The 21,612-nt window shown below is 45.6% G+C and overlaps 1 protein-coding gene across 4 annotated transcripts in view; it reads left to right on the forward strand.

Annotated features, from left to right (window-relative positions):
* The first annotated feature begins 350 nt into the window (after window positions 1–350).
* LOC123748386 (uncharacterized) overlaps window positions 351–21,612 on the forward strand; it is a 33,356-nt gene continuing 12,094 nt past the window's right edge. Inside the window, exons 1-7 of one of the 4 annotated variants that reach the window (XM_069308431.1) lie at window positions 352–656; window positions 881–1,332; window positions 4,475–5,210; window positions 9,661–9,819; window positions 11,204–11,357; window positions 11,994–12,098; window positions 15,392–15,581. In XM_069308431.1, coding sequence (XP_069164532.1) covers window positions 4,477–5,210; window positions 9,661–9,819; window positions 11,204–11,357; window positions 11,994–12,098; window positions 15,392–15,581 — 1,342 coding nt within the window. In that variant the 5' untranslated portion in view covers window positions 352–656; window positions 881–1,332; window positions 4,475–4,476. Of the gene's footprint in view, window positions 1,333–4,474; window positions 5,211–9,660; window positions 9,820–11,203; window positions 11,358–11,993; window positions 12,099–15,391; window positions 15,582–21,612 lie in introns of all 4 variants that reach the window. The other 3 variants (XM_069308432.1, XM_069308433.1, XM_069308434.1) reach the window with 3 other exon arrangements.

Consider the following 21,612-nt stretch of genomic DNA (forward strand, 5'->3'; position numbering starts at 1 on the left):
GATTGTAAATACTATGCTATGTATTCTCACAAACCCAATGTACCTTCTTGTATATAAATAAATAAATAAATAAATAAATAAATAAATAAATAACAAGTATTTATCTCACTAACTAAATGAATTGTGGGGTTCAGTCCCTGAGCCCACTATGTGCCTCTGTAACCCTTTCCACTACCGCCCACAAGATGGGTATGGGGTGCATAATAAATGAACTAAACTAAACTTATCTCACTAAAAATACCCTTTACTATCGAGCACATATTAGGAGGTGGTGATCACTCGTTACAAGAAAAATACCAAATAGTCAAAGCACTGGCTAAATATCTCCAGTCGACCAACAAATTGGGTCACATCTGACCCGCGCCACATTTATACCTGGCGCCACCAACAGCTGAACACGGAAAACAACCGCCTCGCCGCACCACCATGGATCAGCTGACGCCATAAACACAACACACCGCCCTACGGTGCGGCAAGTCTCCCGCTAACATACACCTCTGTTGTAGTCGTCACTCCTCTATCTACAGCACAACGCAACAAGCACCTTTGGAACTCCGATCATCTCAACATTAACGCCTCTCCCAACACCTGTACTGGTGCAGTCATCGGGAGGACAAACCCTTCATGCACACTGCACCTACTATCAAGAAGAAAAAGTAATTATACTCATGCAATTGGGATAAACCTGTCTGCATCCAGTTTCGTAATAAGAAAAAAAATACATAAAATAAAGTGCGGTGGATGCCTGTAATAATTGCTATTTGCGAAATAAGCACGAAATAACTTAATATGCTAACCGTATTATATGCTTACAAAAAGTCACCGTCGAGTAAGGACTTGCATCTAAACTGCACGTATGTATTTGTTTTGTTCTGTTAAGGATTGTAATGCCCAAGAGACCTGGCAGTAGGACCAGCGCTGCCAGGCTGGCACTGTGTGAGGGGCACAGCCCACGGTGCCCATGGTGCCCTCAGCCCGCAAGGCTGCTTGTCACCCAGCTCCAGTTGACCAGGAGGAGCCCATTGGAAGGAGCACGCGTGATGGTCCCTGACGTAGTGGTTGTCGTCGTCTTCGTCATTATCTTCCCGGAGAAGGGAGACCTGAAGGAGGGGGTGTAGACCAGGCTGGGGCCGACGCAGGAGCAGGTGCTCACTACTCTACACCTGTTCACTAACATCTCTTTCGTACACGATTGATTTCAGATGTAGTACCTGTAAGGTACAGCGGTTACATGGAAGGTCTCAGAGGCTTGAGACAAGCTGCTCTGGACGCCTCCTGAAGCCACAGCTTCAGTGAAAACAACTACACCAATATTCCCAACAGTTCACACAGGTTAGTGAAGGATACAGGTTACTTGGCTCTTTCGGGTCATATTGGAACTATTCACACTCGCACCAAACAGAAAATAACCCAACCTAACAATATGGGTCTATAAGAGTGGCTATATAGTAATATATATATAATATAATATATATATATATACAGTATATTATATATGTATGCGAACAAGCCTGAACGGCTTGTTCAGTTATGTATATATAATAATATAATAGGAGAGAATTAAAAAATGGGCCACTTTGATCTGATAGGCCTTGCTACTTTGTAATTTAAATATTAATTTTATTACCTAACACAGCCTAGTGTATGCCTAGCCAAATCTAACGGAGACACATATTATATTGTATGATGAATTTTGAGAAATGTAGACATACATAAAAGTTAAGGATAATTAATACCAAATGTTGTACAGGCCTTAATGTTACAATCTAGTAACAAATCGATCTGTGTTAAGACTGATAATATAGCCGTAAAATTCAGTGAAATTGACTAAATGGGTGATTAAATAAAGGAAACTAAATGACCAAGTAGTAAAATAGACAAAAACCAATGAGTAATATCAACCCATCACAATGGTTGTACTCTTCAAATCACTTGTGTTGTCCCGTCTTGAGTACTGCTCAGTACTCACTTCCCCCTTCAAAGCAGGAGAGATTGCTGAAATTGAGGGAATACAGAGAGCATATACGGCACGCATAGACGAGATAAAGCACCTAAAGTACAGTATTGGGATCGTCTCAAAGCTCTCCAAATGTACTCACTAGAAAGGAGATGAGAGAGATACCAAATAATATACACATTGAAAATACTGGAGGGACAGGTCCAATATACACATTGAAAATACTGGAGGGACAGGTCCCAAATCTGCACAGTGAAATAACAACGTACTGGAGTAATGACATGGAAGAAAATGCAGAATAGAACCAGTGAAGAGCAGAGGTGCCATGGGCACAATCAGAGAACACTGTATGAATATCAGAGGTCCATAGTTGTTCAACATCCTACCAGTGAGCATCATAAATATTACAGGAACAACCGTGGACATCTTCAAGAGGAAACTAGAGTGTTTCCTTCAAGGAGTGCCGGACCAACCGGGCTGTGGTGGGTATGTGGGCCTGCGGGCCGCTCCAAGCAACAGCCTGGTGAATCAAACTCTCACAAGTCAAGTCTGACCTCGGGCCGGACTTGAGGAGTAGAAGAACTCCCAGAACCCCATCAACCAGGTATCAATAAAAATAGTGAAAGCTGAATGAGCAAAGTAAGAGAGTAGTGGAACACAGTACATGTGCTAGTTGTAAAGCACACCAAATAGGTGAGAAGTGAATTAAGTGGACCAAACAAGCATGTAGTCAGTTGGACCAAATGGGTATGTAAGGAAATAGGCAGAATTAGATAAATAGCCAAATGAAATAAACCAAAATGTGAGTAGAGAAACACGCTAAATAGGCGAGTAATTTTCATGTGATGAGTTGCCTATTGAGTTGTGAAAGTGTAAAGTACTGTGTACTAAAGTAGGGTAAAAAATATTCCTTTTTGGGGTAAGGTATGTAGGGAGCTGGTCGGCCGAGCAGACAGCACGCTGGACTTGTGATCCTGGGTTCGATCCCAGGCGCTGGCGAGAAACATTGGGCAGAGTTTCTTTCACCCTATGCCCCTGTTACCTAGCAGTAAAATAGGTACCTGGGTGTTAGTCAGCTGTCATGGGCTGGTTCCTGGGGGTGGAGGCCTGGTCGAGGACCGGGCCGCGGGGACACTAAAAAGCCCCGAAATCATCTCAAGATAACCTCAAGATAACCTAAGGTAAAGTTACCAGCCGTCGGCCACTTGGGATATGATTGCCTGTATCCGGACACTTGCAAGTGACCAACCACTTGCATATGATAAAATTCATAGCATCTGCATGAACCCAAACATTTTAGCAAATTTTCAAATTACCTCCAGTAACATTGAAGCATTAAAGACATGCAAATTTAAAAAATAGCTACAAAAAATAAATTTATAATGGTATTAGACATCAGGTGTTATCAATATTTAACTTGTATTTTTATATTCAGGTGAATGTAGTCCCTAAATAGGAAATTTGCAAATTGATATTCACCTAAAGAGATGCATCATGGATAGTAAATAGTCTCCAAACACCAGTGCCACAGAAACCCAAGCATGGGCATCTGGCAGCCAGAGCCAGATATTGCATCTCGAAATCAGTTAAAAATGCCACTGAAGCATATTAATACAACACACCTCGAATATTGATATTTGTGGGTTGGTACTGCAATCTAGGCATATATCATTGCTAATATATGCCCAGATTGTCCAATAGGGAAAGTGCCCATTACATAAGTGACATATAAAGAGGGCCAGTCACAAGGGATAGACCACGAGCATGGGAGCGTGGTGTAGGGTCTGTCAGGTGACAGTGGACTGACATCATTCCTGTCAAGACAGATGATGGCAGCAGTCCTAAGTCATACAGTTTCTAGTAGGGTACTCTGTACATGCTCTCATAATTGTACCCAACAGCTTTATTTATTACATATCGTTACAATGACACCTACACTTGCCTAAACTTACCTGTAATGAGATTTTATTAAAAATTCACTAATGTATAATGCTGAAAATCAATAAAATATTTGTGTTATTTGGTGTAAATAAGTGTCATGAACCCCTGGTTTGCATCAAAACTTTGTTGATAATGGGCAGTAAGGCACTAGTAATTTCTATGCCCAAATTATCCAAGAATCCAAAAACCATTAATTTGGACTGCACCTATGGGAAAAAGTTTTCTCGAGTTCTGACCGATTGACGTGCAATTGGAAATTAGAAATGCATTCCTGTTGTAAGGTGGGGACTTCCTCAATTGATATGTACTCCAATACCCAGTACATCATTTGACCACAAAAGGAGAACTTGCTAGATGCTTCCCCACTCGATAACTCAGCAATGAGTGATGAATGCCAGCCTCCCCACTCTCCAGCTATCAAAAAAATAAAAATAAAAACTCGTTAAGCCATGGAACATGTACGATTTATTTTACAATATTCGTGTTAGTTTTATTTTATATTGCATAACTTTTTTATAAATTACATAGGATATTTAAATATCATTAATATTCTTACTTTATTTTGTACATTTTCAGGGATGCAGCAGATTACTTTATCAAGTACACACCTCTTGGTGCACTGGTGGGGTCAAAGCTGCACTTGCTGTGCAGCAGCTCTCCGTGGGTTTACATTATACCCAAAGCACTTTGCTGAAACAATTTCATTCATTGCTAATGTACACAATGGCAAGCCAGTTTCTAAATATGAAGAAGCAAGTCAACTCAAGAAAGAAAGAAATTTAGATTATATTGTATACCAGGTTCAAAATACATTTTTGAAAACTGAGGGTAGGAGGAAAAGAGGGTGCCACAAATATCAAAATAAGCATATAATAAAAAATAAAAAAATCTTGACTAATGATCCACTTTCTACCATTAACAAATACACGAATGAACAAATAATTGAGAGTGATCAATGTACTAATTCTGGCAATAAATATATGAAGTCGCCAAATTTTTTACAGAAAAAAATAGAAATAGAGAAAATTAGTATGCAAATAGAATCAAATTTCCTATTTAGAACTAAAGAAACCAAGCCTTTTGACAAAATGAACAAATCGGTAATAATACCATCAAACATAGAAGATACAACAGCCGATTTACATCTTTCAGCATTGAACAAAAACTTAACAAGATCAGAAGACAAACAAGAAGCAACTAACCCAGCGCATCAACCAAGAACACTTCCCTGCAAGCACTTATCTCTGCTATGTGATCTTGTTAATTCTGCTCGTCAAATAAAAGAACTAGAAGACGTCAATTATTATGTCAGGTAAGAATAATGTGTAATTAAATTAACAATAAAATGCTTCCAAGTTGGTTCACAACAGTGGTCATGGGTTGAATATTGAGCTGAAGTACAAATTTTGTCAATTTCATTTTTCCTGGCCACCTCTGTATGTGATATCACAAATTTGCAATATGGCTAACAGCCCACAAAGTTACTGAAGGAGAAAAAGCATCTAGAGTAGGGATCAGAGAATGGGTAAATTACTCCAAATGGGGCCAAAAATGTCTTTACATCTTTACAGATGTATTATATATTTAGAAATGTCTGAAATTAGAGAAATTTCAAAAGACCAAATATGATTGCAATTTGTTTATCAGATTAAGAGCTTGGAAATTCATTTTTTTAATTAAATGATTACTTTAAAAATTATCATATATTACGGTACTTTGAGAATTATATAACTATACTGTATTACAATATTTAGTTTTCTGGGGGAAGCCCCGTTGGCTTCCCGGAGATATCCAGGCTGAATGGATATGTATAACTTTCTTAACGCATTGACTGATGCTTTCTGGCATCAGTCAATGCGTGAAGTTCATGCCTACCGATGACCACGAGCCAGAACTTGGCCTCCTCTAGAGAGGCACGAGGAGCAATGGCCTGTGTTGACCCCCTGTGGTTGGGAGCATTCTATGTCTGCCATCGACTTGGATAGGCACCCGGAAAGGTAGGCGCCCCAAAACAAACCCCTATTCATTCTGGAGGTTTTTGGCTTTTCGCGACCCGGATTATGCTTTCGTGATGGATCCGCGTTCTTTCATGTACGGTTCATCTTGTCCATACTGGGTTCGTTATGAAGTTCCGGAGTCGTCCTGGTTGGCAGATTGTCCTCTCTTTTCGTTTGAGGCTTGGCACACATTCTGTCGGTCCCACGTGCTTGACTGGCGAGAGATTCAGACGGCGTTTTAGGTTTTCCTGAGGGGGCGACTTCGAGCACCTCAATGCTTGTTTGTTCCCCCCTGCCATTCCGCGGGATGTTGGTGTTGTGCCACTTCACGTGCAGCTTCCCTCCCTTTCGTCAGCCTTGGTTGCGGAGCATTTGCGTACTCTTGGCCTGCTTGCTTCGGCCCTGCATTTCTTTTGCCTCCCTGAGCTGTTCTCGGATTGGCTTGAGTTGGATGTGGGAGTGCTTGGGGCCACTGCCGAGTCTAGTGCGCTGCCCTCTGTGGTGTAGGCGTCGTCTGCTTTGTTGAAGCTCTTTGCATCATTCCTGCGTGATGCGGTTTCGCAGTTCTATGTTTCTCTTCGCTTGTCTTTGCCTTTTTGTCCTTTGCTGTTTAGGGAGTCTGTGATGGTGCAGTACCTGCAGGCGGCTTCAGTTAGTTGTAGACCTGTCTGACTTGTTAGTGCTCCTGGGGAGGGGGCTTGTGGGGGTCCCTCCCGGAAGGGTCGTGCCAGGGCTCGGGGTTCCGTTCCTCGTGGTAGGCCAGTGGTGCCAGATTCGGGGCAGGCGCAGCCTTCGGTTCCGTCTTTTTCTGGTCGGCGCGGGGACCGCCCTATACGCCGCTTAGGTGCTCGTAAGGTGCGTCGGCCTTTTTGCGGTTCGTTCCATTGACGGGGCGATGGGGGGGGGGGGGGGGAGAAAGCTCGCTCTCTTTGCTCGCACCTGGTCTCACAAGTTGTGGGCTTTTCGGGTCGTTTCATGCGACCTGTGGTGGCGTTGGGTGGCCCCTCCTCCCTCGGGGGGGGGGGGGGGGGGGGGTTCGGGGCTGATGGGGCAGGCCTCTTCTCCTGCGCTCTGTCAGGTCATCTCGGAGTGGGTTCGCTTGGGCATGGTCGAAACGACGTCGTCCCTCAGGTGGGTGTCCTGGTCCCGACACGGGACTGCGCAACCTCCTGTTCATTCTGGAATTTTCCCATCTGAACCCGTGGGTTTATTGTCCACTCCTTCTGGATGACTACTCTGTCCCAGGTCCGTCTTCTGTTGGAGCCGAGCGCTTGGATGGTGTCCCTGGATCTCAGACGCGTATTGGCACGTCCCAATTCATCCAAGGTTCAAGGACTGGCTCGGTTTTGTTGTGAGGCGTCAAGGCTACCGCTTTCGTTTCGTTGTCTTCCCTTTGGGTTGAATCTGGCGCGGTCAGGGAGTTTGCGGCAGTGTGGATGTGGCTCCAGAGGGTTGAGTCGCTTGTGGATCGATGATCCGGCTCCATTCAGACTGTTTCCCGGTGGTTCATTGCCTGAACTGAGGGGGTTCAATGCGGTCCTTGGCTCTTTGGGGCTGGTCGCTTCGGATGACTTGTCTGCTGAATTCTCGGGGTTTAGCTCTCCTGGCGGTTCATGTCCGGGGAGTGTCCAACATCCTGGCGGACGGCCTGTCTCATTTCCTTCCCCTTTCCATGGAATGACGGTCGACGCTGACTCCTTCAGTTGGCTGTGCCAGATGTTTGGAATTCCGGAAGTGGATCTCTTTGTGTCGGCGTGGTTGAAGCATCTTCTGGTATATGTGGCGCCCTTCCCTGACTGCGAGGCTATCCGGGTCGATGCCTTTTGGCTGGACTGGGCGAGGTGGGGTTACCTGTACCTTTTCCCCCCGGTTCAGCTGTTGCTTCAGGTCCTGGCTTCCTTGGAGACTTACCAGGGAAGAGTTGTCCTTCTGGCCCCTTGGTGGCCGGCCCAGCCCTGGTTTCAGGCGCTGTTTGCTCGGTGTCCAAACCCGAGGGTCTTTTTGTGGCTCTGCCTCTTTCAGTAGATCAGTCCAGTTCGGTACGAGGCTGGTTTAGTCTTCTCAAGTTTTCACGTCTGGAGTTTTTGACTCGGGTTTATCATCACTTGTAAGGTGCACAGGTGGCTTCGTTGTTGATCTCCCACCTGCGGACTTCGTCTTGGTGGCACTATGAAGTTTCCTGGCGGTCCTTTCGTTTTTTCCTATCTCTGCGTAGGTTCTCTTTGGTCTCTGATAGGGTTGGTTGTTCCAGGACTGTCATCTTATGCCGAATACTGTTGCCTCGTATCATACGGTGCTGCTTCAGCTTGCTTTCGGCGTTGATGTCACTTCTGCCTCGTTCTGCAAGCTGTCTCGTGCGTTGTTTCACCTCTGGTCTGCTCAGGCTCCTCCTGAGCCATCCTAGTCTTTGGACTGGGTGCTCTCTTTTCTCTCTTCTCCTCGATTTGTTGTGGTCCCTTCGGTTCGGGATTGTTTCTCCAAGGCTCTTTTTTTTCCTGTTGACATTGACCTCTGGGGGTCAGGTTAGGGAGCTTCATGCTCTCCTCCGGCGCAGGGGTTTCTGCTCCTTCGGTCCTGGTGATAGGTTTGTTCGGTTACAGCCGTCTCCTCCTTTTCTGGCCAAGAATGACACGACTGCGTTCCAAAGGGGTCCTTGGGTCGTTGATGCTTGGTTGGTCAGGCCGGGGGTGCATCATGTGTTTTGTTCAATTGCGGCTCTCCACCGTAATTTGCACGCCACGGCCTCGGTGGCCAGGGATGCGCTTTGGGTTGACCCGGTTTCCCTTCTACCCTGTTCCCGGGTGTGGGTTTCTCAGGTCGTCTGCAGGGTTATTAAGTCTAGCTAGCCTGTTATGCGGTCTATCCCCAGGCCCATGACGTTCGTAAGTTTGCTGCCGTCTTTGGTAACATGTCTTGGGTTGACATTCGGGCCCGGGGTTTTTGGAGGTTGAACAGGGTTCTGCTTGCTCGCTACCCAGTGAATGTCCCTGGGCCTGGCAGGTCCTGCATTACATTGGGTCGGCAGTTGCGGCCAGTTGTCTCGACTTCGCGTTGAGGAGTGAGGACTGCCTCCCGGGTAAGTCCCTGTTTCTTCCTTATCTTTGGGTAGTTAGCTCCGGGGAGCCGTCGGGGCCCCCCCCCCAGAAAACCAGCGTTGAATGTAATTAAACTCTATTTTCTGGGTGAGTCCCGGAGGCTCCCCAGCATCCCTCCCTCCCTCCAGTCTACAGTGTTTTTTACGTTTTTTTGACGTCCAGCCTAAGAACTATAGGCTGGATTGCCAGCGGGGGGTTTGAAGCTCCCCCTTTCCCCTCCCAGGGAGGCGGGGAGGTTGCGCAGACAGCAGCGTGGCGACATGATGACGTCGTGCTCATTTGCTAATTTTCGTTTGGAGAGTTCTGTCTACTTGTTTAGTCTTAGGTCGCAATAATTTTACCAGAATAGGGGTTTGTTTTGGGGCACCTACCTTTCTGGGTGCCTATCCTGGGTTGATGGCAGACATAGAATGCTCCCATCCACAGGGGGGAAGGGGGGGGGTCTCTATAGGCCATTGCTCCTTGTGCCTCTCTTAGAGGGGGGGCCAGGTTCTGGTTCGTGGTCCCTGGTAGGCAAGAACTCCATGCATTGACTGATGCCAGAAAGTTAAACATACCCATTCAGCCTGGATAGCTCCGGGAAGCCCCAGGGACTCGCCCAGAAAATAGCGTTTCATTACATTCAATGCTGTTTTTTTTTAAATGCTAAAATTGTTGTACTGTGTATCAGACGGAATATTCAGCCACCCTTTGCCGTGCTACACAAATTATGTGCTTGGGCCAGCAAATCCAGCCAAGTGGGTGTCATTCACAAGCTGCAGGAGTTTACTAGGAAGAGTTATCCTGAAGAATATGTCCTGCACTTGGGCTTCAAGTATTATCTTGCAAGGTAAGTAAAAACATAGTACTGTACTGTAATTACAAAAATCCTTTATTTTATCCATGGTGGCATTCTGACTAAAATTTGTCTGAAATCTGTAAAATATGCTAGACTGTTATTCTACATCATTTAGAATGTTGTTGCTAAGCTAAGAGTGCAGGTTAAAATGATTATGTTCACTGTCATTTACCAGTACAGTAAATGTTAATGTTGCAATGTACCACCTAGCTTACACCACACTGTACTCTATTACCTTCTACAACACTGCACTAATTACACTTTCTAGGTCAAAGGTTAAGGTTGCAGTTATTATAAATATATATTTGTGTAAGTATCTTGTTTCATAGAACTGTTGTTAAAAACAAACACTCACTCACTCTCACTCACTCTCACTCACTCTCACTCACACTCACTCTCACACTCACTCTCACACTCACACTCACTCTCACACTCACTCTCACACTCACTCTCACACTCACTCTCACACTCACTCTCACACTCACTCTCACACTCACACTCACTCTCACACTCACTCTCACACTCACTCTCACACTCACACTCACTCTCACACTCACTCTCACACTCACTCTCACACTCACTCACTCACTCACTCACTCACTTTTGTAAACAGAGTGGTAGACGGTTGGAACAAGTTAGGTGAGAAGGTGGTGGAGGCCAAAACCGTCACTAATTTCAATGCATTATATGACAAAGAGTGCTGGGAAGACGGGACACCATGAGCGTAGCTCTCATCCTGTAACTACACTTAGGTTATCACACACACGCACGCAATTCTCTCTCTCACTCACTCACTCACTCTTTTTTTTTTTTTCCTCCCCTTCCCTTCAAATGCCATGAACATTTTAAATGGTTAATATAATTCACTGTGTCGGGGACAGGAAGCCAGAGTGTATTCATACACATTTGGCTTTTATTGAGGTATCACCCCCATCAAAGCTGAATTACTGACCCTGCCCAGAATGCAACCCCACAACAAGCTGACTAACTCTTGAATACCTGTTCACTGCTAAGTGAACAACAGGTGCATTGGGTGAAAGGAAATGTGTCCAGTCATTTCTGTCCAGTCTGGGATTCAAGCCCAAAATTCTCAGTTGTGCGTCGAGAACGAACCCGACTATTACCGGGACCCCATACGATCTTTGATTGGTATTAATTCTTGCACTGTTACTCAAAAGGTTTCCTTGTGTATTTCAGCTTGTACAGCCTCCATTTTGGCTGTTGCATTAAGCATAGTTCACCCTCCAACTTCTTCATCTTGGACACAATTTTCCTTTATTTACATTCTTGTTCATCCTACCTTTTTATGTGAACTCCCAGCCACATATTTTCAAGTCTTCAAGGACACACTGTGATAAACCAAGACTCTCCCCAGTGCCATGTGCTATGAAGGCGATGTCGAGGGAAGTTTGGAAGAGCTTTTTCAACTGTACCTGCATCACCCTCAGGGACACAAGAAGATCAGGGACACTACTACTTTCATCATTTACCAAGTACTCAGATCCAACAATGAAGAGCATGAGCAATTGGTAATTAATTTGATTGATTAAATATCCTTAGTAAGGGAATATCATATTATTAGATTTAGGAAAGAATTGGGTAAATACTGATTTGGAAATAGTTGTTGATCTATTGAACAAATTACCATGTAACAAAATAGACATGGAACCAATGGATTGTTTAAAGCAAGTACTACTGTCTAGGTTTCTGTGGGGGAGCCCCTTCGGCTCCCTGGAGCTATTGCACTGGTTTTAGGTAATATTAGTATGGGGCTTCAATTATATGGAGTTGTCATGTCTACCAGGGACTATTAGCCAGAACATGGTCCCCCTCAGAGAGGTGCAGGGAGCAATGGCCTATGAAACTCTTGTGCATGAGAGTACAGTATCCACTCGATTTAACGGCCTATATGGGGCTGTACCCTGGTCGTTATTTCCGTAGCTCCGGTATTTCCAAAGTTAAGTGTCTGTAATTTTTCAAGTAACATTCAGGTAAGATATATTTTATACAACTTATTTTTTTTTTTTATACATTTTAATATCTTTAACTATATACTGTATTTTGTTTGATTTATTTTCTCATCCATTCTGAAAAAATACCCTTCCATCCCCAAATAAAAATAAAAACAAATTATGATAAGTGAGCAATTAAGTAATGTATTGCAGGTTCTCAAGTTTGTTAACAACGTGGGTGTAGAGGCGAGGCAGCTGGGACCCGCTCTGTCCCTGTGGAGCGTCGGCTTCTCTAGCTCGCACTACAGACATCAAGTGGTAAGCAGCTTCTCTTTTTATATAACACTGATAGAGTTTTGTTTTTCTTTGAATAACTGATGGCTTAAGGTGATGGCTTAAGCTTTACACTTTGCTGCCCCCGGTGCGTGCGCCCCAGCCTACCTCAATTGGGGTCGGGTGTTTCACGTCAACATGCGGCCAGACTAAAATGTGTATACTCCTTTTCTGTTCTTTCACCTTGGTTTTCGTATTATGTCGTCCATTTTTGTATCAATGTGTTCGCAATAGAATTCCCTACAGGGGTATATGCATATAAAGTCCAAAAGCCCCACGTGCCACCCGCAGCATACCCAAAAATCAGCAGTGTTATCCGTGAGCACACAAGAGCACTAAAATGTGTATTCTCTTTTCAATTTTCTCACCTCAATTCTCTTGCTATGTCGTTCATTTTTGTATCAATGTGTTTGCAGTAGAATTCCCTACATGGGTATATGCATACAAGGTTCAAAAGCCAAGCATGCCCGACCCTGCAGCAAAGCTGAAAGACAGCCAAGTGTTACCTGCGAGCAAGCACCCATTGGCACACTCACAACACCTGCACACAAATGTGTATACTCTTTTCAGTTTTCTCACCTCAATTTTCATTGTACGTCGTTCATTTTGGTATCAAATTGTTCACAATAGAATTCCCTACAGGCTTATATGCATATAAAGTTAAAAACGCCTGGCGTGCCACACTCGGCAAACCCGAAAACCGGCCAAGCATGTCCAGTGAGTGAGCACCCATCTGCATACAAACAACACCCGCACTAAAATGTGTTTTCTCACGTCAATTTTCGTGTTACATCGTTCGTTTTGGTATCAAAATGTTCGCAATAGAATTCTCTAAAGGGATATAGGCATATAAGGTAAAAAAAAAAAAAACTGCATGCCACTTGCCACAAACCCGAAAATCGGCCGAGCATTACCCGTGAGCGTGCAACCACTAAATTGTTTGTACTCTTTCAGTTTTCTTATGTCAATTTTCGTGTTACATCGTTCATTTTCATATCAAATTGTTTGCAATAGAATTCTCTAAGGGGATATATGCGTATAAGGTCAAAAAGCCCGGCGTGCCACCCGCAGCAAACCCAAAAATCGGCCGAGCGTTATCCGTTAGAGTTACCCATCAATTTTCATGTTACATCGTTCATTTTGGTATCATTTTGTTTGCAATAGAATTTTCTGAAGGAACATATGTATAAAAGATAAACAAACAGGCACGCTACCCACAGCGAATTTAAAAAGTCCGCCGAGCGTTACCCAGATCGTTACCCAGGAGCGAGCGCCAATCTGCCCTCCTACAATATAATATGTACACTCTGTTCAGTTTTCTCGCCTCAATTTTCATGCTACGCCGTTTATTCTGATCTCAAATGGTTCACAATCTAAAGGCGCATATTTTAAAACTAGTCCCATAATGATCGGAAAACAAATAGTTTTGACAGATATTTTAATTTTGGACGTCACGGCCGTCCGTTTCGCACATCCAGAGTTAATTGTGGACGTCCTCTGGGGATGAAAGTGTTTTAATAAGCCTGCCTAGAGCCTTATTAAGCTGACTTCCTTGGATGTAATATAGTATTTTTAAATTAAACCCAAGAAGGCAATTTTTATTTTAAATACACATTTTTGCTGACATACACAGCTTAGTAATGTAAAAAGAAGAACTATGTAAGGAAAATTGGCAGTGTGTGCATATTGTTAATTAACTTCAACACAGGTAGTGAGAATAATTGCTACTACTAGTACTTAACCACACTGTAAATATTTAGACCAAAACAATGCACGTTTTGGTCTAAAATATTTAAAGTAATTATATTAATTATTTAAATTCGTCATTACAGGGGTACCTCAGTTTACGAATTTAATCCATTCCTGGAGACGGTTCGTAACCCGAAAATTCGCAAACCAAGGCAAATTTCCCAATGAGAAATAATGGGAAATGAATTAATCTGTTCCTGACTCCCGAAAAAATTAACTTCAAAGTAAATTTTATACCTAATTCACCCAAATCTTCACTACAAAAGTATGTACAAGTTATTACTTGCCTTTACTCATGACTCCTGTTGGCGTATGGAAGAGGGGTGAGGGGGGAGGAGGAGAGGTGTTACTGTTAGGAAGGGGAGTCTCCTTCCGTCATAACATCGGGCAGTGAAAACTTCTCTGGCGTGCACACTATGGCATGTTTTGCCTGCATACCACTAGGATCTGCTTCTGGCTCACTGCTTGATTTTCTCACTAGAAAACATTCCATTGAAGATTGTTTTTCCCTTCTTTGTAACCCTTGTCTGTAGTGAGACATCACACTGTCATTAATAAGATCAATGCAACAGCCTGCTACAGCTTTATCTGGGTGATTCTTTTCAGCAAAACGTTGCAGTTCATCCCATACTGCACACATTTTTTTAATGAGGAAGGGACATCCTCTACTGCCTCCTCCTCCTCCCCTTAAGATTTATTGTTTTGCCTAGCTAGTTCAACAACACATGTATCATTTTCATGTTTACGAGTGATCTCTTGTTTTTCCTCTATGGTTATTCTTACATATGTTTTCTAGCCTTGATCTTTACCACTTGCTTTCTTGGGACCCATGGCAAGATATATAGCTCAAATAGCCAAAAATAAAAAAAATAAACTGTAAATCCTTGCAAAGAATTCAGGCGGGATTGTCACTTGGCAGGAGGCACTGATAAACCAAGGCATGATCGCCGTGCCACCATGCGCTAGGTTGTCCATATGCGTATCAACAAACTCATATCCCAAGGTTAAGTTCGTAACCAGATTCAAATTTTCCGAAGAAAATATGTAACCCGAAAAATTCGTAGAGGGGCATTCGTAAACCGAGGTACTGTACCACTGTATTTAAATTCGTCATTAAATTAGTCATTATTTAAAATAATGACAAATAAAGAAGAAATAAACTATGGGAAAGTGGGAAGAATGACTGCATATGAGGATATCTACACCCAGCAGCCCGTACACAGTATTAACTACAGCAGCTATCCTCACACACTCTCACCAGCTGTTTTGATACTCTGATCCATGGTCAGAGCTCTAGTACTGCAGGTATATCTAGAGCTTTAAGCTCTAGATGTACCTGCAGTACTAAAATAATCACTAAGCAAGGAATTGTTTATTAACTTGTAGAAACTTAGTACAGTATTTGTTTTTTTCTATGAAACATTATTGCTGAACTTAAATGTCATAAAATTTGCATTTTATATCTCTGAGTACTTTTAGTCCAGACATTTAAATTGTTGAATTCAGTTCAGTTTATATCTTTATTCTAGATTTCCGAAGAGTTATTAGAAAGACATCCTGGCCTTGTTAACATGCTATGGCGTAAGCTTGATGGTATGGTGCAGAGGGCAGCCTGGGACGGAGATGAGGAACTCTTGTATAGAATTTTACAGCTGATGCTCCGCTTTCAACTATCAGAATATTATGCTATTACTGCCAGTGCTCTGCTGAAGCTACAGTGTAAGTTTATATTATGTAATGCTTTTAAGTCAAAATTTCAATAATTATTTTTGTTAGTAATGCCATAAGTAATACTCCATCTTGTGTGTAACACAGCGTTTTTTATTTTCATATACCAACCACTGTAAACTTAACTTTTGATAGGTTTCCAGTGAACCTTTGCCTAAAAGCCAAAAGGCAGCATTTTCAGTAACAGTATGTGTGCATGTGTGTGATGCAAGGGAAGGGAGGCAGAGAAATAGTGTGATAACAGCAGTGCAGGTTTATGGAAAATCAGTATTGGGGAATCTATATAGTACTGCAGCATCTGTGTTCATTAAATTTGACACACTTTATTTATAGGCATGTGTAACACAAATTTTGCATCCCTGACCCCCTCCCCGCTCAGCTCGTTGTCGCCGTGTGGGGGCTTAGTGGGCGGCTGCCGGAGTGTGATGCTCCTTGGGACAGTCCTCTGTCCTTTTCTAGCCTTATGCTCCTGCTGCCGTCCTCTCCAATTCTGCTGGGCATCTTTTCCTTTTCCTTCTGTTTCGTTTTTCTCCCCCCTCTTCTCCTATCTGCTTGCCGTTTCCTGCCGACCTTTTGCTCGTTCTGGTTCTTCCCTTGGACTTCTTCTATTCTGACGCCCGGGTGCTTGAGGAGGCATACTCAAGCATCCGTAGAACTGTAGTACCCGATGTCGAGAGCGAGGGGAACCTTTTATTGTCAATCCCCCTTTCGTCACTGAACCCGATCTCGACGGACTGTCGGTTTCTTAAGGTGGCGTTTGTGGGGCGTATACTCACGACGCACCCCTAGGAGGCCCCGACAAGATCGGCGATAGCTTCTTGTTGGGTGTCCTGCCTCTAATTGTGGCTCCATGGTGGGTGTGGGGGCACATTCGTGAATGAATTCTTCTCTTCGTCAAGATGATAACCCCTGTTTCGGCTTCTTCTGGTTTACCTTCTCAGGCTCGTGGGGTGGGCGACCAAGCCCCCGAGTCGGTCCGTATTGGAAGACCGGGCTCTGTAGCCTCCGCTGCATTGGGCCCCGACCTTGCTCCTCTTTTGGCCTCTCTGACTCCTTCCCCTGGCTTCCCTCCCTCCTCTGTGGTTGGGTCGAGCCCCAAGCCCCCATTGGTGACTACCTCGTCCCCTGGCGCGGCTCCTTCTCTAGTTGTAACTACTGCGCCTTTTAACTCCTCTCTCTCTGGGGGTTCTCTCCGCCGTCCTCGTCACGGCCGCCCTCGCTCGATTCCTTCCAGTTCTGCTACCTATCAGGCCTTGTTTGGTCCCGCTTCGTGGGCCAAATATTTTGATCTCCTCCCTCTTGATTCTGCGCCTCCTGACGATTTCTCCCTCCATCGACATCTCGTTGATTCTGTGGATGCCTCCATTACTTTCAACCCCACTCGTCTCGGTACACGTGTCGTTGCTGCTCCTTCTCAGGATGCTGCTTCCCGCTTGGCTGCCTTATCCTGCCTTGGCGAGACCCCCGTTCGGGTCTCGAAGAACGCTCAGTTGAATGCCAGTGTTGGCACTATTTTGCTCCCGCCCCATGTTGCGACCGGTGTTCGGGACCTGCGCGACTGCCACGACGATATTCGACATATCCTCGCTGCCCAGGGCCATTCTATTCTCCAGGTGGACACGTTTACTCGTCCCCCTCGTGGTAGTCGCCGTCAGCCCCTCCGGGTTGTGAAGATTACCTTTGATGGTAGGACCCTTCCACCCTCTGTCATTCTTGCTGGTGCCAGGTGCTCTGTCCAGGAGTACATTCCTTCTCCTCGGCTCTGCAACAAGTGCTGGAGGTTTGGGCATGGTGCCCTCCGCTGCTCCGGGACTGTCTCTCTCTGTCCTTTGTGTGGTGGCGAAGGTCACTCTAAGTCGGAGTGCACTTCTCCCCAGGCTCGTTGCCTCAACTGCGGTGAGGCCCATCCTACCTTCTCCCGTGCGTGTGTCCATTACAAGCTTGAGGCAGCCGTCCTCAACTTGAAGCACCGGGAGCGTTTATCTTTTCCTGAGGCGAGGCGCCAGGTTCGCCGGCTCCCGCCTTATGCTAATATCTCTTATGCTCGCGTGTTGCGCTCTTCCTCTCCTCGTCCTTCCCGCCTTCCTCAGACTCACAACCGTTTCCGGGCCTTGGACCCTGATGCGCCCACTGCCCCCTCCTCTGTTCCTTTGGGTTCTCTCCCGAAGGATCCTCCTCCTGGTCCTCTGTCTGGGGTTCCCCTTCCTTCTACCCGGTCTGTCGTGTCTTCTGTGTCTTCTTCCTCGTCCCCCTCCGATCCTCCTTCCCATCCTCTTCCTCCATCTATCGGCTCTCCCCACCGCCTGTCGGTGCGGGCGGATGTCCATCGCTCTCCTAACGGCCGTCGTGTGTGCTCTCGTTCAGCTTCTCCTGTTGAGACACTGGAATCCGTTGCCCGGTACGTAGTTGCTGGGACACCGGTCTCTTTAAGTCAGAAGCGTAAGCCTGGCTCCTCTCCTTCCTCTTCCCCGGCGGGTAAGAAGGCTTCGCTTTCTTCCTCAGCTCCTCCTTCTGGCTCTGTTGCTCCTTCCCCTCCCGTTTCAGTGCTTGCGCCCCCTGTTCCTGCTATGGAGGTTTCTTTGGCCCCTGCTTCCCTTTCGGTTGCTGCTCTTGCTGGGGTGCGCTCCCCTCTTTCTACTCCCCCTCTTCCTGCTGCTGTCCTTGACTGCTCCTCTCCGTTGTCTCCTCCTCTTCCTCCTCCTCCTCCGGACCCTGCCCGCCCACCTCTGATCTGTTCTCCCGTTTCCTTCCCTCCATCTTTGCTCAGTTTACCCATGCCCCCTAACCCTGACTTTGCTGACCCTGATCCCGACCCTGATATTCTTTAACGTGCTCTGTTGCTCTTTCGCCTTTGTTTCTTCCTTGTTCTCTGTTTTTGTCCTTTCTCTTCTCGTCGTTGTCCATTCTTCAATGGAACGTTCGAGGTTATTACGCCAATTTCCTCGAACTCCAACTTCTGATTTCGCGGTTTTCGCCCCTTTGTGTCTGTCTCCAGGAGCCAATGCTTGGTGCTCGTCCTGGTCGTTTTCGTGGCTATTCCTTTCTCTCCCCCCCCCAGCCATTGCTGGGGCTTCTAATTCTTCTGCTCTCTTGATTCGGGCTGATGTTCCCTTTGTTCCTTTACTTTTTCCTTCGCCTCTCCATTGTTCTGCTGCTCGTATCTTTGTGGGGAAATGGTACACAGTTTGTTCCATTTATCTCCCCCCGAGTGTCCCGCTCTCTCTTCCTGATTTGAAACACCTCCTAGACTCCTTGCCGGAGCCTGTGCTCCTGTTGGGTGACTTCAATTGTCGTCATTCTCTTTGGGGTGACGTTCTGACGAATACCCGGGGTCGCCTCCTTGAGCCGTTTCTCCTCTCTTCTTCCCTGTCTCTTCTGAATTCTGGTGAGCCCACTCATTTGGACTCTCGGACTCGCACCCTTTCTTGTCTTGATCTTTCTCTCTGCTCTTCTTCTCTTTACTTAGATTTCACGTGGCAGGTTCTTGATGACCTCCATGGTAGTGATCATTTCCCCATCCTTGTTTCCTTTTTCTCTTTTTGCCCTTCCCTCTCTTTCCCTAGGTGGCAGTTTGCTAAGGCAGACTGGACCCTATTTACCCTCAGTGCTGCTCTCTCTGACCTCTCCCTTCTGCCTCTCTCTCGCGCTGTCCTCCTTTTTCATGACACTGTCTTCAACGCTGCCCTCCGCTCTATTCCACGCTCTTCCTCTCGGGGTCCACGGAAGTGCGTTCCCTGGTGGAATGCGGACTGTGCTCGGGCTGTCCGCTGTAAGCGTGCAGCCTGGAAGAGGCACCGCCGTAGGCAGATGACCGATTCTTTTCTTTTCTTTCGGAAAGCGAGTGCGGTGGCCCGTAGGGCCATCCGTACGGCTAAACGTGAATGTTGGGCATCTTATGTCTCAACAATTACGTCCGAAACCCCTCTGGCCCAGATCTGGAAGCGTATCCGCAAGATAGCGGGTAAGTTCGTTTCCGATGTTTCACCGGTCCTTCACCTCCATGATACTCTTGTGGCGGACCCGTTGCAGGTCGCTTCCGAACTGGGTTCCCACTTTTCTTCTGTTAGCTCTGGTCTTCATCTTCCCCAATCTTTCCTTCTTCGTAAACCTGTCCTTGAGTCTCGTCCTTTAGATTTCTGCACTCATCTTCAGCTTCCCTATAATGATCCCTTTTCTCTCTCTGAACTTCGTTCTGCCCTTGCCCTCTGCGGTTCTACGGCGGCAGGCTCCGATGGTATTCATTATGAGATGCTTCGCCATCTCCCTCCGGGCACGTCTCAGTATTTACTGAGTCTGTATAATCGGATCTGGGAGTCGTCGTCAGTCCCCGAGGACTGGCTCGATGCCGTTGTCCTCCCTGTTCGCAAACCGGGGTCTCTGGGTACTTCCCCTAAGGACTTTCGCCCTATTGCTCTCACAAGTTGTGTCTGCAAACTCTTTGAACGTATGGTTAACGTTTGTCTGATGTGGTTCCTGGAACACCATCATCTCCTCTCCCCTTCTCAATTTGGTTTCCGCAAGTGCCGCAGCACGACAGATGTCCTGGTGAACTTGGAGGTCTATACAGTACAACCTCGATTCAACGTACTATATGGGACCACCCCCAGTTCGTTGGAGCGTTGGATTCGTTGCAAGAGGTGACCTTCAAGAGGCGTTTGCGTCAGTGTCTTTTTTTTTTCTTGTACACAATAAAAATGCATTGTATCATATTACTTACTGTACCTATATTTTACTACTCTACTAAAAATACTGTAATTCATGTATTTACCTTATTGTTGGAGTTATGTCCATCTTGAAGTTTTGTGAAGTTGTGAATGCTCTACAGTAAATAGGTACTGCAGTGCATTAAGCCGTTAGCACTGTATTATTAAAAGTGGTTTTGCTGTATGTTGAGTACTACAATACAGTTCTTGAAAACTATTGTACATTAGAATTATTGCAACTTTAATTTTAACACTATGTACACACTTGAATTTAACACTTATTCTAATTGTTCACTTCACACACGATGTTTTTAGATGTTTGCATCAGCTTTGCTGGTGCTCGCTGCTGCTGTGTTGGCTTCAGCTGCTTTTGTGCTGGTGCTGGGTACAGCTGTGCTGGTGCTGGGTACGGCTGTGCTGGTGCTGGGTACGGCTGTGCTGGTGCTGGGTACGGCTGTGCTGGTGCTGGGTACGGCTGTGCTGGTGCTGGGTACGGCTGTGCTGGTGCTGGGTACGGCTGTGCTGGTGCTGGGTACGGCTGTGCTGGTGCTGGGTACGGCTGTGCTGGTGCTGGGTACGGCTGTGCTGGTGCTGGGTACGGCTGTGCTGGTGCTGGGTACGGCTGTGCTGGTGCTGGGTACGGCTGTGCTGGTGCTGGGTACGGCTGTGCTGGTGCTGGGAACGTCAACAGTGCCAGTAACATTTTGTATAATCTCATCATCTGTTAAATGACCATTGATTAAATGATTTATTAATTTTATTATTTCGGAGTCGTAGTCACTGAACTGTGGCGACGAATTGAAACGAGAAACGCATGGTGTGTGTGTACAGGGATTAGACCCGTCCACTCGCTCACGCTGGAGTTGTTCCAACAAATAATTTCTCAAATAGCAGATGTCTATCATATTACAGTATATTTTCGGTTTTATTTAGTTTAGTTTAATTAGGATAATAAAAAGCTATTAAAGCATTGGTTTTAGAAATGATTTATTAGTCTGAAACTTTCAAAGTCATGGGTCACTGAACTATAACGACACAGACGAAGGAAAACCAAGTGAGGTTTACAGAACAGCCCTTATCTGTCCACCCTCACTCACCTTGTTTTATCACAGAAAATGTCTATAAGGAGATTTTACGACATGTAGCTAGCTAATCACGCTTCAGCCTTTAAATTAATTTACAAAGATACGTTTGCCACAAATCAGTGGGAGGTTGGGAGGGAGGTGGGCAGGCAGAGCTTGTGAGGGAGAGGCAGGGAGGGAGGCAGGCACGGAGGGAGACAGGCACGGAGGGAGGCAGGCAGAGCTTGGGAGGGAGGC

This window comes from Procambarus clarkii, chromosome 62 (assembly GCF_040958095.1).
Source record: "Procambarus clarkii isolate CNS0578487 chromosome 62, FALCON_Pclarkii_2.0, whole genome shotgun sequence".
Classification (NCBI taxonomy): Eukaryota; Metazoa; Arthropoda; class Malacostraca; order Decapoda; family Cambaridae; genus Procambarus; species Procambarus clarkii.